This window comes from Trachemys scripta, chromosome 9 (assembly GCF_013100865.1).
Source record: "Trachemys scripta elegans isolate TJP31775 chromosome 9, CAS_Tse_1.0, whole genome shotgun sequence".
NCBI lineage: Eukaryota > Metazoa > Chordata > Testudines > Emydidae > Trachemys > Trachemys scripta.
The window spans coordinates 72,195,902-72,215,001 of NC_048306.1; the positions used below are offsets into that span (position 1 = coordinate 72,195,902).

Sequence of the window (19,100 nt, forward strand, 5' to 3'; positions counted from 1 at the left end):
GGTGCTGCACATTGGGAGAGCAGCTGGGGCACTCATGGTGCCAGGGCTGCAGGGACAGGCGCATCTCTGCCGGTCTGTGCCATTCCACTGGCAATCACCTCTTTGAGTCCAGGGACTGACACCGGGAACTCTGATGGGTGGGCTGACCTGTGCCTGAGGCATGGTGGCTCTGCACAGGTGAGCACTGGTGGGACACTCCTTGTGGTGAGAAGCGGTGCCACTCTGATGGGGGCTGTTGAAAGGGTCCCATGGTGGGTTTGCCCCTGGAGTGGGGTACCACCATAACTGGCATGGGTGGCACTGGTAGGGACAGGATATACTTAGTGGCCTGCAGGGCATCTGGTGTAGACAGCACCGCCAGGTGCCAAATGCCGGTGCTGCTCTCCAAGGTGGCGGGTGTGTCCTGAAGTGGACTAGCCTGCTTGGTGGGAGTTGGGGGAGGCAAAGAGCCACCCCTCGTGGGTCTTTGCTCTCCTCCAGCACTCTCCTTTGCTTTATGGGATGCAGAAGGTCCCCTCCCAGCCTTTCTTTGCTTTCTAACCAGTACCAGGGAGGTGGATAGACAGCGGTCTGCAGACGGTGCTGGCAGCGCGCTCCGCACTGAGGCCACAGTGCTAGGAGAGGAATCCAATCTGGATGTCTTTGGTGCTGGTGCAAGTGCCAACTCCATAAGGAGCGCTCGGAGACGAATGTCCCTCTCCTTCTTGGTCCGAGGTTTAAAATCTTACAAATGCGACACTTGTCGCTCACATGAGTTTCCCCCAAGCACCAAAGACAGCTACTTTGGGGGTTGCTGACTGGCATTTTTTTTTTGCAGCAGTCACAGGGTTTGAAGACCAGGGACCAGGGCACACCTCATCCGTAGGCTAAATCCCCATCTGGGACTACGACCTAACACTAACTACGCTAAGGGAACTAACAACTTTTAACAACTATATACAGCAAAAAAGTTCACAATGAGCAATTGAGAGAGAAGATTGCTGAGGCAAGAGAATGTTCCAGCACCATCACTGGCAGTAAGAAGGAACTGAGGGTGGGGGGAGCCAGCAGTGCTCCTTTTACCGCGGTATACACAGAGGGCGTCAGAGATGGTCCCCTACGGATACCACTGAGGGGCAAACTTCCCGCACTGGTGCATGTGGCGAGCACACACACCTACAAGGGAATGGACATGAGAAATCACTCAAAGAAGAACCAGTCATTTTTTTTTATATATATATATATATATATCTGCAAGTACCTGAACCCAGTCTTTTTCAACACTTCTCCACCCTTGATGGCTCTCGTTGAGTCAGGACTCTTAGGTGGCCATTATCATAGCAGAAGGACTGTCACCCGAGTTTTCAATCCTCACATGTGAATCGTGTGGGCTAGTGCCCCACCCTAAGTAAAATATTAATAAACTCGAATATGGCATACCAAGTTAAAATATAAGTACAGATAAAATATAAGTATAGATTGGAAATATTTACCATTTGTGCTTTATGATTGAAGATGCCCAATTGATAAGAAAGGGTAGAAATTACATAAGCTTTTCAAACTAAAGATGCCTAAGGGGGAATCTAAAATTCAGTCAACAGTAAGGAGTGTGTGAAAGGCCTAGCATTTTCAAACAGAGGTTCATGTAGATGAGCTTGTACAATGTCTTCACTGCTAGAATTGAAGTAAAACTAACATAAATGAATGAAATGAACGCCAAAGAAAATAGTCTGGAAAAGTAGCTGGACTTGGACTGTTTGAAGTTAACTCCAAACCCGCAATCTTCTTATACACTTCTACTCCGATATAATACGAATTTGGATATAACGCAGTAAAGCAGCGCTCTGGGGGGCGGAGCTGCTTTACCGCATTATATCCGGCAGCGGGGCTCAGGCAGAGATTTATAGGGCCTGGGACTCTTTAGATCACCGCTGGAGCCCTGCCGCCGCTACCCCGGGGCTCCGGCAGTGGGGCTCGGGTGGGGATTTTAAGGGCCCGGGGCTCCCCGCAGTGGCTGGAGCCCCAGGCCCTTCAAATCACCATCGGAGCCCTGCCGCCACTACCCCAATATAACGCAGTTTCACCTATAATGAGGTAAGATTTTTTGGCTCCCGAGGACAGCATTATGTCGGGGTAGAGGTATATTATTAATATACAGGCATAGCAATTTGTTATGGATACATATTTCTGACAAAAATAAAATAGATCAATTTGAGACCAGAGTCATACTAATAATCTTTGTTTAAAGTATCTCAATGCAAATTTTATTCATTTGAATCCTCAGTATGTTAAAAATCTATTCTTAAAAGAAGCTAAAAGCAAGTAGTGCACATAGATCAAGAGCTAATAAGTTTTAATTTTTTAAAGAATGTTAAGATTGGAATACATTTTGCAGTTGAGCTACTCTTGACAAAAAGGGGTTATAATGAAAATGATTAAAGACTCTTAGTTATAGCTAGATGCTGCTATAAATTATAAAACTTACTACGTTATATGCATTATAATTTTTATTCCATTTTTAAAAATAGTAACAGTAAAGTATGTCTTCAGAAACAAAGTATGTTTGGCTCTGCTTTAGCACAATATAATTTAATAATGATGGCTTAGAAAACATTAATACATATACTTTTTAAAAAATAGGATACAATATGTAATTACTTTTAACTGCTATTTGCATTAATTAACAACAGTGCAATAAGACTGACTTATTACAAAATTAAAGATTTGTTCAGCTGCATATCAGAGAAAAACTATTAGTTATAAAAATCATGGAATGAAATGATTTCATGTAGTACTGATCCACAGTATTTATATTTAGACTTAATATAGTGCCTAAGCACTAGGCACTGTACAAACGAACACACACCATGGACAAAAAACTAGTTACAAATATAGATTCTGTCTAGTCAATTAAGAAGTAACATATTAGCTCATAGTCAGCAACACATACCCATACATAAAGTACCCATACTAAATGAAGTCTACCATAAGTAATAAAATCCCACATGCAATCACCTTGTTCTTCCCAGAAATGCCCATCGAAATAGAGTTGCCTTGCAGCATGCCCTGAAGGTTAAGAAATTCAGGCTTTTTCAAACCAAGGGAGAACTGAGTTCCAAAGTAGAAGAACCCCTCATGGAAAATTCCCTGACAATAAGAAAGACAGCTAAATTCTGCATTGGGTTAAGTTTGTAAGTGATCTCAAAGTGTATCCCAGTGCAGAGCAAATTATAATCAAATCTCCATCTGACAAGGCAAACAAGAAGCATCTTTTGCCACATCTCCCCACCCTTGCTCACCATATCTGGGATAAGTGTCCTTAGTCCCCACAGACCATCAAGCATCTTATACTCCAGACATGGCAGTGGCATTCAAGATTCCTGCGCACCCTCAGGTCACCAAAGGGACATGGCTGCTGCAGCTGATCAACAGGTATAGCAAGGAGGATGTGATGGGTCAAAATGCAGTAGTAAGTAATGTAACAGAAGTAGGGAGGTTGCTGAAATTCAACAGAACCAAGTGTAAACTCCATTCAAAAATGTGTTGGTTTAATTTTTATTGTTCTATAAATTCTAAGGTTTCATTAATAGATGGCCATTTAAAAAAAGCGAACTCTTCCATTAGTATGATGTCTGGTTGTACCAATTCAAGGAACGTTGTACTGCTTTTGTCCAATTATCCATGGCAAGTTTGTATTCTCCAGAGTCCCTCTGAGGCTCAAAAACAATTTCAGTTCGCCTCAGTTTCTTTAGTTGTTCTTTGTCAGTCCAAAACCCTGTAAGTACAAAAGTTAATCCTAAAGCTTAACTGCAAATATTGTGTTGGGAACAAATCCATACAATTGAACAATAATTACACTTAGAAGCATGGTGAAGATAATTAGGATTTTCCTTATTCATTCCAGTAACTTTCTTTGTAATGTGGGTGAATGTTTTACATTCTGAAACAATTCCAATATAATCCACTTAACTGAAATGCAGACAAACAGAGTATCTGCTTAACTGTGATGGTTTCCAAGGAACAGATTTAGTACATCGATGTTCATTTAGGTTCTGTCAAGATCAGGAAAATGAGCAAGGGGACAATAGGCCTCAACCACAGGTGGCCTCTCAATTAGGTGGGACAAGGAGAACCAAGAGCAACACTGGTCATTTTCCTACTTTCTTACTTAAAAGAATAGATAAATGGCAAATCATACTTCGTGTTGCCTACAAGTCTATGTAAAATATGCGAACAAACAGTTCACACCTATAAATTATATACTGAAGGGCCCTTTGTCTACTTCAGCCTGTTTCCTTACGCTGTTTTAGCTGCTGAATAAGTCTCACCTTAATATATGATTTTAAAATAGTGTAATGTTTTGTACTAGGCACATTTTAAAAGACATTTAATAACACAAACAGCCATCAACAAAATATATTCCTATGAACCTCCATTAATAAAGACCATTGCTTAATAGACACATTTCGGTTATCATTGGAGCCTGGTTAATTAAATAGATTGATTCTACTTTACTAGAGCTGAATTTTTTCTAACAGTTAATTTACTTTATACTATCCCTTTTGCTTATTACTGTCAAAATCTTAAGAACAAAAGAGGATTTTCTAAACTTATTTTACACATTCAGATTGTAATCCTGAAAACATACATGTGCTGTATAAGCTTAACTTTTTAAACTGACATCATTGGGATTATTCATGTGCAATAATTAACCAAATGCATAAGTGTTTGCAAGATCAGGGCATTAATTTGTGTTAGATGCACTGTCCCATTAAACTGGTTTTATATATTTTGCCCCATCCTCTCTCCCCTCTGTTCCATCACACACAGGATGTATGAATGAAAAGCGCTATTTTAGCTTGGATTTCCAAAATGACAGTGAAACTGTGAAAATGGTTAACTGAATATTTATGGACAATTTATTATCAGAAAATTAAAGAATGACAAAGCCATGTACAAGTTCTGCTGATCTATTTGTATTCTTCAACTGTATGTATTATAATGAGAAAAAAAAACTAGTCAGCAAATATTTAGATGGAAAGTTTTTCAAAGAATATACATACCTAAAGCAAGACCTGCTAGAAAAGCAGCTCCAAGACAAGACATATCTGTGTTTACAGGCTTGTCTATCTTCTTATTAATTAAGTCAGAAGTCATCTGCATGATAAAACTATTGTTACTGATCCCTCCATCAGCGCTGTGTGGAAGCAAACAAAGGTAAAAGGTTGAGTTTAATAAAAATATTTAGCATCAAATGTTCAAAAACAACTTCTAGGTTTGCATACAGAAATTGTCTACTACATGTGTGCATACATATTCCATTTTATGTGTGAGCAGAGTTACATGTACATATTTTGAGGCCAGGATAAGTCCTCTTGGGGAAAAAAATACTGCCTTTGAAGTCTGAAAAAAATTATTTGAAAAAGCAACTTGTATTTTTAAGATTTTAGCACAACTTTGATTTCAGCCTCCTAAAACAATACAATTCTAATCCTGATTAAAATGTTAAGACTTATGGTAGAACATGGCTTTTACATGCTGTAACCTGAATCACAGAACACTCAAAAATATCCTTTAGAAAGTTCAATAAGTTCAGTTTATGTTCAAAGAGCTAGAGAGGTACATTTTCTTGTAATTAGCGAATCTTTGTTGGTGTTCTAGCCTACTCATTCACAGTTGTTTCCTTCTGAAGGAAGCATGAGAAGTAGGCTGCAATCTCTCCATCCTCTCTCTTTACTTTCTCCTAAATACCTTTTTATCATAGGCTGTCTACAATAATGAAGTAAATCAATCTAAGTTATGCTAGCTCAGTTACATAAGTTACGTAACTTAAATCAACGTAGCTTAGCTCGACTTACAGCAGTGTCTACACCACACTATGTCAATAGGAGATGATGTCCTGGCAACATAGCTTCCGCCATTCATTGAGGTGGAGTACTGAAATTGATGGGAGAGCGCTCTCCCATCGACATATTGCGTCTTCACCTGCTAAATTGACGCCACTGCATTGATCGCAGTGGTGCTGATTTAGTCCCTACCGAAGACAAGCCCTGACATTTGGTTTTCCAGCCAAGGAAAATCAGAGCCAAGGTGTCAGAAGTTAGGCATCCAAAATTAACACACACTTGACAATTTTAGCCTCTCTCTCTGTGCACCAGGGCATATTTACACAGGGAAATTAACAGGCATTAGTATACCAGAATAATTATACTGCTATACAATTACTCTTGTGGACACTCTTGTTTGGAATAACTGCGACCTTTTTTCAGTTTAGCTTATGTTGCTTCAAAAAGGAAAACCCAATACAGATGGAATCTTTGGAAAATTTGTTATCAAACATTAACAAGTTTCTACTGGGCACGTGTGAAATGTGGTTTTCAAAGGCTCACAACCTGGCCAAATTTGGACAGATTTTCCTGGAGATTGCAAAAGGCACATCCCTGACACAAGAATGATCCCCTTGCCAAATTTCAACTCCTACTCCAAAGCAAAGAGATGCTATTGCAGGGATTCCCAAACTTTTTGCCAGCACAACCCCATTTTAATGAACTATTTCCTTCTAGAACCCCAGACAGCATGAAGGAAGCCATTCTGACAAAACAAAATGGTGTCCTGACACACACGGTGCTTGTGAAGTAATGCTGTATAAAAGATGCCATTTTGCTCTTCTGAATGGCTTCTTCCATGCTTTCTGGAGTCCTGGAAAATGGATCATATGTATGGTATGTGTGAGGTCATGCTGTGTGGAGGATGCCACTATAGACCAAAACAGTGTCCCCCAAGCATCATAACCTGACCCCCAGTTTGGGAACCGCTGTAATACAGTTTCTCAATGAAACAATTGGAAGAATTTTTTAACATGACCAAAGCAAAGTATTTTCCCCTAACCTCATGCTCAGAAGTGACACAAATTTTTGCTGAATTTTTGAAAAAAAAATTTAGTCTGAGGCAGATAACCAGCATGGAAAATTTCAGCTAAAATGGTTACAATTAGGCAAAATTATAAGAAACTGAAAAAAGGATCTTATGATGGAAAGTGTCAGGCAACCCCACTTACAGGTGTCAGTACCTGGACCCCCTGAATATTGCAGAGAAATTTAATAGAACAAAATTTGTTCTGACTTCTTTTAAAGTAAACCTGAGAGTGAAAATTCAACACCAACTCATACTCACCAATGCAGATTTAAAATCCATATCACTTTTGAAGTTACGTCACCAGGAACATTACACTTAGGGCTGTTATCCAATTCCCAATAATGGAATGTTCACAGAAAGACAAACTGAATAACAAAGTTCTAGAGCATGTGTGTTTTACTTGAACTCACAAACACCAAATAAAATTTGTGACTTGTGATATTAAAAATAATACAAACATACCGAATATTTGTAAGTGGAACCCGCACCTCTTTCACAATGGTATCATACAGCTGTTTGTTTCTTTAAAAAAATATTTATAGAAATTAGTGTTGTATTTATACATAATGTATATTCTAAAAACTGTTCAATATCTATACAGTATGCAAGGAGATTATATGACAAAATGTGACAGCCGTTTTGTCAAAATTGCCTGCAACAGTTGACAAGTTCCCAGCATGGACTGAATGATTAAAAAATAAACGGAGACTGGTTTCTGTTACACACCATTATGATAGTATTCAGGTGACCCAATCAGGATCAGGACCAACTGTGCTAGGCACTGTATAAGGAGATATGGTTCCTGCCCCAAAGTGCTTATAGTTTATTTAAGACAAGTTACAACAGGTGGATGCAACATACAATCTTAAGAACTGGAAGTAGAGAAAAACATTAATCACAGCTTCAGCAAAAAAACCCAGCACCAGCTGCTCTTTAAAGGGAAAAAGCTACAAAATGGAGGTTACTTACTGTAACTTGAAGTTCTTTGAGATGCATGTATTCCTCACCTGGGTACGCATGTGCACCATGCACCTGAGTCCGGAATTTCTTCAAAGCAGTGTCCACTGACCCGCACGTATACAGTAACTCTCCTCATGCTCCCGACCAAGGGTATAAGAGGCAGTGCTGGTTAACACCTCTCCATTTTCTCTTCTTACAACAATCCAAATGGATCCAAAGCAGAGGGGATGGAGGGTGGGTAGTGAAATACTGATAGAGACAACACTTTTCAAAGACCATCCAGTTACAGTAAGTAATCTCCATTTGTTCTTTGAGGGATGGTCCCTATGGTATATTCTACACCTGGGTGACTACCAAGCAGCGTTCTGACTTGAGGAGGGTGTGAGGAAACTGGTAGCAGAGATGTTTTTAGTACTGCAGTTCTATGGCTGCATCCACCTTTGCTGCTTGAGTTAGAGCATAGTGTGACGTGAAAGTATGGATGGAATTCCAAGTCGCTCCTCTGTAGATATCCTGCAGTGCCCTTGTGGTGATATGCTCAGGAGGCAGAAACTGCTATTTCTGCAGCACTCTAAGATGCTTCCTGAAACCCATTTAGAAATCCTCAGAGGATACAGCTTATCCCTGTGACCTTTCTGCCAAGGCTCCCAAGACTTTTCCTGGATTTGGTGGGCAATGAAAATCATGTCGGTTATCCTGCGGGATGGTCTAAAACTGCACTGAGATTCTGGCAATATTTTCTCAGCAAGGGGAAGTAATTGGATAAGAGGATACAGGCAAGAAACTTCCCTGCTGTAGATAGCAAGGCAATGCCTCGATAATTTCCACACTCTGACTTATCTCCTTTCTTAAAGATTTTAACAATGTTGGCATTTCTCAAGTCTCATGGAATCTTCTCATTATACCAGCTATGAAGAAAAAGTTTGTGGAGCATCCTTACCAGCAAAATCAGGATCTGTACATGTCCTTCATCGATTTGACAAAGGCTCTGGACTCAATCAATCATGAAGCCCTGTGGAAGGTGCTGGCCAGATTTGGCTGCCCTCCAAAATTTATTAAGGTCCTGAGGCTTTTTCATGATCAGATGACTGCCACCGCTCGCTGTAATGGCCTGGAGACAGACCCTTTTGTCATCAAATCTGGGGTTAGGAAAGGATGCATTATTGCCCCAACTCTGTTCTCCATCTATTTAGCAGTCATTTTGGTTCTCGTTAAAGACCGCCTCCCCCGTGGAGTTGACATTCAATACAGAATAGATGGGCGGCTTTTTCATCTTCGACGTCTCCATCTGAAGTCTAAAGTTCACAGGGCATCCATTACTGATCTTCAGTATGCTGATGACTGTGCCATCCTCATGCACACTGAGGATGACCTTCAGTCGACACTGAATTTATTTGCACAAGCTTACCAAAGCCTGCGACTCTCACTCAATATTGAGACGATGAAAGTGCTCCATCAACCTGCTTCAGGCCTTACACTTGACCTACCACAAATCACCATCAAGGAACAGACTTCGGAGACAGTCGAGCATTTCTGCTACCTCTGTAGCCAACTTTCTCAAAATGTAAAAATTGACAGGGAGATCCAGCACAGGATCCGTGCAAGTGCTTCCTTTGGGAAACTGTTCTGACGCATTTTCATGGACCGTGACCTACCAAGAAACCAAGATCCAGGTCTATAAGGCTAGGTCTACACTACCCGCCTGAATCGGCGGGTAGAAATCGATCTCTCTGGGATCGAATTATCGCGTCTCGTCGGGACGCGACAATCGATCCCCGAATCGACGCTCTTACTCCACCAGTGGAGGTGGGAGTAAGCGCCGTCGACGAGGAGCCGCGGAGGTCGATTTTGCCGCCGTCCTCACAGCGGGGTAAGTCGGCTCTGATACGTCGAATTCAGCTACGCTATTCGCGTAGCTGAATTTGTGTATCTTAAATCGACCCCCCCCATAGTGAAGACTTGCCCAAAGATAACTGTTACTACAAGATGGTTACTCCTTTATGGATTCGAAACTTAGGTGACCTATTGACAGCACCTCAAGAGTCTGGAGAGGACCACCAATGATGCCTCCAGAAGATCCTTCGCATCAAGTGGCAAGATCACAGCACTAACACCAGCATCCTCACTGAAGCCAATGTCATCAGCACTGAAGCAATCCTCGTGTACCAACTCTGCTGGGCTGGACATTGTGTGCGGATACCAGACTCTCGCTTCCCGAAACAAATCTTCTACTCTCAAGTCACACATGGTCAGAGATCATGTGGTGGTCAGAAGAAACACTACAAAGACACACAGAAAGCGTATCTCAAGAAAACTGATGTGGATATTACAAGCTGGGAAGAGCAAGCCACTAAATGATCTCAATGGTGCCACATCCTCCATCAGGCAGTGGCCCACTTTGAGGAGAAGCATCTTGCCCTTGAAGCTGAAAAGAGAGAGAAGGAAGGAAAAACAAACAAATAAAAACTTTCTACTAGCAGGCAGATGACCCATTAGAAAATGTCTGTACCTACTGCGGGCAGATCTGTGGCACCAAGATTGGACTCCTGAGTCATCTCAGGACCCATATGTAAATCTGTAGTAGAGATCATCCTTGAATCGTGGGATCGCCAATGATGATAATTGACAAAGCAATGAAGAGTCTTGGAGATTTTCTAATGGGTTTGGTTCTCTGCAGGTAGAATGCCAGTGTGTGCCAGACATCAAGAGAGTGAAATCTCTTTTCCTTGGAACAAGCATGGGGTTTTGGGAAGAATACAGATAAGTGTACTGATTGACATGGAACTCAGACAAAATCTTGGCGAGGAAATTAGGGTGTAATCTAAGGGAAATCTTGTGAAATTCTGTATAAGCAGGGTCTGACATCATGGTTCCCAGCTCATTGACCCTTTCACCAAAGTAATGGCTACTAAAGAATGTCACCTTAATGGGCTGGTGGGTCATGGCACATGTTGCCAGTGGTTTGAAGGGTGGGCCTGAGAGTGTTTAAAGGACAAAGTTAAGATCCCATTGAGGTGTAGGTTTAATGCCCAGGGGGAAGGTCCTGATCAAGTCCATAAATCAAACTGTGATCAGGGGTATGAAGATAGAACATCCTTCCACCAGCAGGAGACGGCACTAACTGCTGTTAGGTGTACTCTTAATGAACTGAGGGCTAAGCCTGCGGTCTTTAAGAAGAGGAGCTAGTCTAGGATAACTGGAATGTCCACAGTATCAAGTAAATGCTGGTGGCAATGCATCCAGGCCAAAAATCTCTGCCATTTAGCTAGGTAGCAGAGTCTAGTAGAATCCCTCTAGCTTGGGTCAGGATTTCCTGAATAGGGGCAGAGTCTGAGTGTTCTATCTCTAACATCCATCCAAACACCAGGCTGTGAAGTGGAGTTAGCTCAGGTTGAGGTGCTTGATTTTTTTCCCCGTACTGAACTAGGAGACCTTGAAATACACGGATCCTGATAAGGGGACATGTGGACATTGTTAGGAGCTCTGTGAACCAGAATTGTTTGGGACGGTATGGTACTAGGAGGAGTATGGCGGCTCTGTCGTGCCAGATCTTTCATATAACTTGCAGTCATAGAGGGATGGGAGGAAATCTGTATCTGAGGTTGTCTGTCCTGGAGAGCATTGCCTTGAGTGTCTTGACCTCTGGCTCCTCTGGAGCAATACATGGGAAGCTCTCTCTTTGTCTGGGATGCAAAAATGTCCCCTAGCAGAGTCCCTATCGCATGAATATGGTGGTTAGGACTGTGTCATGCATCTCCAATTTGTGGTCTGCAAAGAAGCTTCTGCTTAATCTGTCTGCCAGGGAGCTCTGAACAGCCAGGAGGTACGTGACCTGTACAGTGATGACCTCTAATATAGTTCCAAAGTCTGATCGCTTCCAGGCAGAGGGGATGAGATTTCATTCCTCCCTGTTTATATAGACCACTGTGGTGATGTTGTCTGCCATTATTTGTATGTGGAGTGAGTTTGTAGAAGGCCTTGGATACCAGTCAGACCACTCTGAGCGCCAGTAAGCTTATATGTAGCCTAGACTCTCATGGCATCCTGATCATTGTGGCAGTCCAAGTGTGTGCCCCTACCTGAGGGAGGCATCTGTCATGATGGTGGCCCTTGGTATGGAAGAGCTGAAGGGAGTCCCTATCATGACTTTGTTCGGGTTGGATCACCAAGCAAGGAAGGTGAGAACTCCAGAGGAAACGGTGACTTTGGAGTTGATGTGATCCCTGTTTGGTCAGTAAATTAAGTGGAGCCAAGCTTATAGACACCGCAAGTAGCGTCTGGTGAAAAGTGTCATGTAAATGCATGTGGCTATGTGGCCTAACAGGGAGAGACACTAATGCACTGTAGTTCGAGATTTGCAGGTGATGAGAGAGATCAGGTTGCTCATCGCATAAAATATGTCTGGAGGGAGGAAAGCTCTCGCTGAGACTGAGTCTGGACATGCTCCTATAAAATGTATTGTCCTCACGGGTGACAAACATCTAAGGTGGCAAGGAGGCTCTGAAGAAACTCTGTTGCTGATATGATTTCTTGGTGAGATCAGCCTACCAAGAGCCAGTCGTCCAGGTATGGAAATACTGTATATCCCTGACATCTCATCTGGACCGCTACCGCTGGGAAAACTTTAATGGTGGCTCCCACGGGAATCAATGCCAGATGTCCCTGGGGAGGTCATAACCAGAGGGGTAATAATACCTTGTCTGTCAGGGCTCCTGTGCCTTTGCAGAGATACTGGTGCAGCTATCTCCTCCGATTCAGAGGATGGTTCCATTGGTCGGTACCAAGGTGCTCCTGCCCGATGGATGGAGATGAGATCTCTCCTGAGATAATGGTAACGGTTCCTTGTCTGGGGTAAAGACATCTCTTAGGAGGGCAGGGCCAAAAGAAGTGGAGACTGCATATAGGGAAGGAAGATATCCTCTGGTGTTACAAAGGTCTCCCTAGAGCCCAAAATCTGAGGAGTTTCAACAGACACCCAATGGTTCTGGTTTGTCTGATGTGGCCTGATGGTCTTTGTATTGACAATGATGAATTCGGACTTGCTCCCAGAGATGGGACTGGAGAGTGTTTATCTTTGCCCCCTGGTAGAGCAGTTACCGGCAGATCCTTGTTTTTCTGTGCCTTATCCTCCAGCCTGGGAGTCTTCAGTGGAGCTGGTGGGTTCCATATGCGACATCTCACCCAACCTGGACTGGCTTGGGAAGGAAACAAGTTTCTTCTGGACAGTCTGCTGCGGGGGATCAGTCCTTCTGCCAAGGCTTGTGCTTGGAGGAGCACAGCTAGTCAGCTAGTACAGAGGGTCTCCCGGGCTTGAGTCAGATGGAGCCTCTTCCATCAGGAACTTTTTCAATTGGAGCTCTTGGGCCTCTCTAGTTCTAGGTGGGAAGGATTTACAGATAATGAACTTCACAGAGATATGTGCCTCATCCAGACAGTAGAGGCACCAGTGATGCTCATTGCTGATGGAGGAAGAGTGAGGGCAGGAGACTCAGTTCTTGAATCCTGGGACCCTGGGCATAGTCTTGGGATCAGGGAGTGGGGGTGGGGATATTCTATTCTATACTAAACTATACACTAACTAGAATTCCTAAGCTAAGATATAAACTATTTACAATTAAATTTTACAGATTCTGCAATAGTGAAGGAGGACATGATTCCAACTCAGGCCATGTAGTGATGAGTAGGAACTGGGAGGCATTAACCCACATTTCCTCTTATACCCATGATCGGGAGCACAAGTAGAGTTACTGTGCCTCTGCAGGTCAATGGACACTGCTTTGAAGAAATTCTGGACTTGGGCACACAGCGCCCATGAGTACCAATGTGTGGAATATACATGCATAAGGACCATCACTTAAAGAAGTAGTTTAACTTACCCTAATAGTTATAGGGAAAAACATACATCTGAAAGGAAAAGATATATTTGAAGCTTTTTTTTGCCAGCTCTTTGGATGAGATTTTCAGCTTTCCATGTATGCAAAAGACACATACCCCAATTCAGCAGCTAACGTACCTTCTGTCTCTCTTATGTATTTTTAAAATGCCTATCACTATGTTATATAAACATGGAGGACCTAAGAATTATCCCAGGAGCCTCCAGCTTCATGCCTACTTAAAATAGGTTGAGAGTGAAAAGAGGCTTACTTTCCACATAAAGGTAGTGAGGAAACACAAGGGCAAACTTCAGGTAGAAGACAGATTTTGGACATGCAGAGGGGCCAAGTCCATTTTAACCTGTTATGCTGGGTCAGTTATTAACAAAAACTGTGACCCTTGATAAATATACAAAACTTCCTGTCAGTGTCAATTAATATAAATTACCACACTTAACATTTTATAAATTGCTAAGTCCATGCATTCATGTAACAAGTGATTATCTGACTTCACACACTGAGTGACCAAAATACAGAATAATTAGATGAGAAAAAAATAGAAATCCTAAAGATAATGAATTAAGAAAGACTGCACTCAATACCTAAAAGCGACAGATTCCAATATAGCTCGTACAAGATGGTTTCTGGTAGTGGAAAGTTTCAGCCCCATAAAGGAGGCACATGCATAAGGGTCATTCACAGGAACCTAAAATAAAGGTTTGACAATAAAATTAATTACTAAGTTATATCTGTAGCATTTTGAGAAAAGATACAAGTAGTAAGAAAAAATAACTTACACATGACAATTACAGGAAGCATAATGAGAAGAAGAAAATTAAGACAATATGTAAGCATTGGATAGTGTTATTTTGTCTATATTTCAGAAAAATCAGTTTTCAAATCAGTTGCCAATTATTGCATTTGTTCCCCCCCCCCCCCCCCCAGAATTTGATACACTAAATATCACTCATTGGTACTACCTATAAAAATATACATAGAGTACACATCAACTAAAGTACAAGTGTCTAAGATAGAGTACAGTATTATTAAAGTTGGGGGGGAGGGTTAGAGGGCGGCAAAGAATTTACTGACTTTCCCCAGACTTTTTGTACAGAAAAATTAATATAATACAGTAGCCTTGAAGAGGCTAGTCAATTTAAATTATATAACGTAATTGCACTAATGTTTTGAATGGCATAATGATGCAACAGACACACTAATTCTGGCTGTTTCATAAAAAAGTCATCTCCTTTCGTAGGATGACTGGCAGATTGGTTTTTGCATCCATCTCTGCTCCACTGTTTTGGTGGATTTGAGTGACACAATGTCACTCTCCTTCCCCATACATGCATTAAGACAGTGTTAAATGTTTTTTCAATTTAAAATAACACACGACATTTTAAAAAACTTTCCAGGATTTTTATTTAGTTCCCTAAATATCGGCTATACAGAATTCTGAAGTAGCCCTAATTTTAATCATATTGTGACTGCAAAAAAATGGAAAACACCACCAAAAAAATTAAGGAAGTATAAATTACTTTAAAGTAAAAATATAAGAGTAGGCATACGTGGGGGAAACTGGGAATGCACTAAAGCCCAATCCTGACAGGTGCTGAACTCCCAAATATTCCCATAGACTTTTATAAGAGTTGTTGATGCTCAGTACTTTGTAGGATGTAAATGAAGTGACAGCCCACTTGCCCAGATGAAGGCTAGTATGTAGCACACTGAGACTCAATTCAGAAATTAGTTACGTTTAAAGTCAGTAAAGAATATATTCAGTTCTCCAGTGTACAATCATCTTTTCCAACTTGTGGATGTTTAACCCAACCATACTAATAATAAAAGTTTCCTTGTTGACAAGCTTGTGGATTGTCAAATACACCTCTACCCCGATATAACGCGACCCAATATAACACAAATTCGGATATAACGTGGTAAAGCAGCACTCCGGGGGGGCGGGACTGTGCACTCCGGCGGATCAAAGCAAGTTTGATATAACGCGGTAAGATTTTTTGGCTCCCGAGGACAGCGTTATATCAGGGTACAGGTGTATAAGCAACTAACTAGAAAGGAAAGGACTCATGATATATCTTAAAGGTGAATGTCTAGAGGACCAGAGTTTTATTCACTTTGTTTAAAAGCTTTATTTCATTTTTATAACATATCACATATAATATAGATGTATGACTTACACAAACTATAGAACAAAGGTAAGATGAGTGAGTGACAAATCAAGGAAATATGCATTTTAAATTTGTACAGCAGGAATACTTCTGCCCCATGATGAGAAACGCGCCACATCACAGCAATGTCATCCAAGTTCAGAGGGGAGAAGCCTTCTCCTCATTCTCATAACAGGAACTCTCAGAGAAACATTTGACTCTATCTAGGAAATGAACAAATTGCCTCCATAACATGTCCAACCCCTGCTATCCTGATGTCTACGAAACCTAACCATGCAATCAAATTTAGATTACTGGAAGACAGTTGGAGCTAACCTGTACAGCAGGGTAGAGATGTCATGGTTAAGCTCCATAAATCTATTCAGTATTTCTCTCTCTCTCTCTCTCTCTCACACACACACACACACACACACACACACACACACACTATAGCTATAAGATATAAAGAATTAATGATTGTATGATGTGGCATAAAAAGTTGTTTAGGAGAACGTTATCACTTCAAAAGTTTTTTTTCCTCTTACTTAATTGGCCTCTCAGAGTTGGTAAGACAACTCCCACCTGTTTATGCTCTCTGTATGTGTGTATATATATCTCCTCAATATATGTTCCATTCTATATGCATCCGAAGAAGTGGGCTGTAGTCCACGAAAGCTTATGCTCTAATAAATTTGTTAGTCTCTAAGGTGCCACAAGTACTCCTGTTCTTCTTGTTGTGATGGCTGTGTTACTCAAAAATATCAATGCCTGAGTAAGTTTCTCAGTCATCCTGATTAAGTGATGATCAACCTGTATCATCATGTATTCTGTATGTCACATTACAGAATAGCTATTTTAGAAACATTTAAGAGTTGTTAAAATAATCCATTTCTTTCTGTAAAGTCACAAGTCCAACTGTACAAGGCTTGTAAGGAGCCATAAAAAAGTCTCTAAAAATTGCCTAAACTAGCATTTCTACAGTGAAAAATATCATGACTTTGATATCTGAAGCCCTTCTGGTGCTGGGAGTTCTGGATCCTAAGAGATCCTTTAGTCAATGGAATGGAGTTCCCATTTCTAGTCCTCTCAAGATGAGAGAGTCTTGGGCAGGGGTAATTTTGTGGGGGAAATGGGAAATTGCAAAAAATTCTGTGAGAAGAAAAGAGTTTTCACACAAGTTGATTTAAGAAATTTGTAAGAAAGCTCCTATCTAAATTATTTTAGATATTTATATGGTATTACTTGCAAAGAATAGGAAGACAAGGTTCCGCAAAAAAACAGTAGTAGTGAATTTTTTAAGGCATGTAACATTTAGGCCTTAAACTATCTGACAGTATCCCTTTAAGCTTTGCAAGTGGGTAAATATAAAGGTTTGGTCTACTTTACAGACCTATAATCGGTATAACTATGTCGCTGGGGTGGGGGTGGGGAATCCACACCCCTAAGTGACATAATTATACCGACCTCACCCCCCATGTAGAGCTTCTCCTTCTGACATAGCTACTGCCTCTCAGGAGATGGATTAACTATGCCGACAGGAGAGCTCTCTCCCATTGGCGTACAGCGACTTCATTAAAGCGGTGCAGCTGGATGGAGCATTTTAATGTAGACTTGCCCAAAGCAGGACATCACCTCTTATCACATTAGTTGTATCTGCATGCAGGCCATCCTGTACTACCCTTTTTGGCATCTTAAATAACAACTCACAATTTCTTTTGATTTACACAAGTATCAAAAGACATCTAAACTAAACTGACGCTACCAACAGCCTCCAACACAACTCCCACAAAAATCTCCATACAAATCTCAACCTCCATCAAGTCTTTCTCTCTTCAAAAGCCTGAATAATATAGGTGTGCTACATAACATGCTCTGAATCTCAGCAGAGCCACGCAATTCCAGACCAAGGGAGAAACAGGTTTTATAGGCAGGGACCCTCATAGAGAACACTCTAGTACCAGCAACCTGTGTTAAATTGAGAGGAATCCAATTCAAGTGTCTCTACTGACTAAAATGCAGCAGTAGGAATGGGGAGGGAGTTAGTCTCCCAGGTAGACCGTCCTAAGCCATTGAGGGCTTTATAGGTCACAAACAGCAAGTTAAACTCCACTCCAACAGGAAACTAGTGCAGATTATAGAATTCTAGTGTCATGTGCTCCCATAAATCCACCTTCAGAGGCTATATGCTTCAACACCTATGTTTCCAGGCTGATTTGAGGTGAAGCTCCACATAGAACACACTTAACTAAACCGTCTTGGTGTGACAAAGGCATGAATCACGGTAATAAGGTCTGCATTCAAAAGAAACAGCTTCAATCTTGCAAACCAAATGCAAATGGAAGAAGTATTCTGGGGCACCAATGATATGATAATCCAATAGCAACTGAGGATCCAATCAGTACCAGTCGATTGTGAACCCAAGTCACAAATGGCATGCCCACCTGCATTACTAAAGGAGGAAGTGATATCTTCTTGTCTCATCTTGTAGCTCTTCCCCATACTTATTAGTGTCAACCCAATCTTATTTGGGCTGAATTTCAGCCAACTAGATCTAATTTATGGCCCAACAATATTGGGCTAGGTGAACAATTGCATTGACTGGGTCAGAAAGGACCAAGATATAAAGTGGGGTGTCAGAGTACTGAAAACATGACTGCCCCATAATTCCACACTAACCTTTCTAACATGCCCCTACCCACATTGAACAGATTGGGAAGACAAGTTGAAATCATGTGGAACTCGACATGACAGGATCCTTAAGGAGGAGAATCAGTTGCCCCACAATATCCTCTGCAACTATTCAGCCAGGACAGAATGGAGACAGCCAAGAGCAGCAGCATCCACTTCTGCTGCAGTCGAGCTATCAACATTCCACAATCAACAGTACTGAATACACCCACCATATCCAACACTATCAACACACACCAGATCTTTACCCATTGATAAAAAGAAATCTAACAACGCTGCCAGTGACATTTCTATCCCATACCCAAAGCCTGTACCTAGATCATCCAGGGTCTAGGAGACTTAAGGTATTTAGATCCTCTGAGAACCATCTCATCCCAGCCTTCTCTACAACCTTGACAAAGAATTGAAAATGTGATGATAGCCGATTGTCAGTGCCAACTGTGGCTCTTCTGATCAAAACCTACATTATAACTGCTTCCTTAAGAAAAGCTGGTACCATGATGTCTCTAATGTAGGCACT

The 19,100-nt window shown here is 41.5% G+C and overlaps 1 protein-coding gene across 2 annotated transcripts in view; it reads right to left on the minus strand.

Annotated features, from left to right (window-relative positions):
- Positions 1–2,273: 2,273 nt before the first annotated feature.
- GK5 (glycerol kinase 5) overlaps positions 2,274–19,100 on the minus strand; it is a 96,657-nt gene continuing 79,830 nt past the window's right edge. The window contains exons 13-16 of one of the 2 annotated variants that reach the window (XM_034781078.1): positions 14,330–14,433; positions 7,357–7,416; positions 5,043–5,176; positions 2,274–3,754 (exon numbers count right to left, since the gene is read on the minus strand). In XM_034781078.1, coding sequence (XP_034636969.1) covers positions 3,600–3,754; positions 5,043–5,176; positions 7,357–7,416; positions 14,330–14,433 — 453 coding nt within the window. In that variant the 3' untranslated portion in view covers positions 2,274–3,599. The remainder of the gene's footprint in view (positions 3,755–5,042; positions 5,177–7,356; positions 7,417–14,329; positions 14,434–19,100) is intronic. The other variant, XM_034781079.1, reaches the window with a different exon arrangement.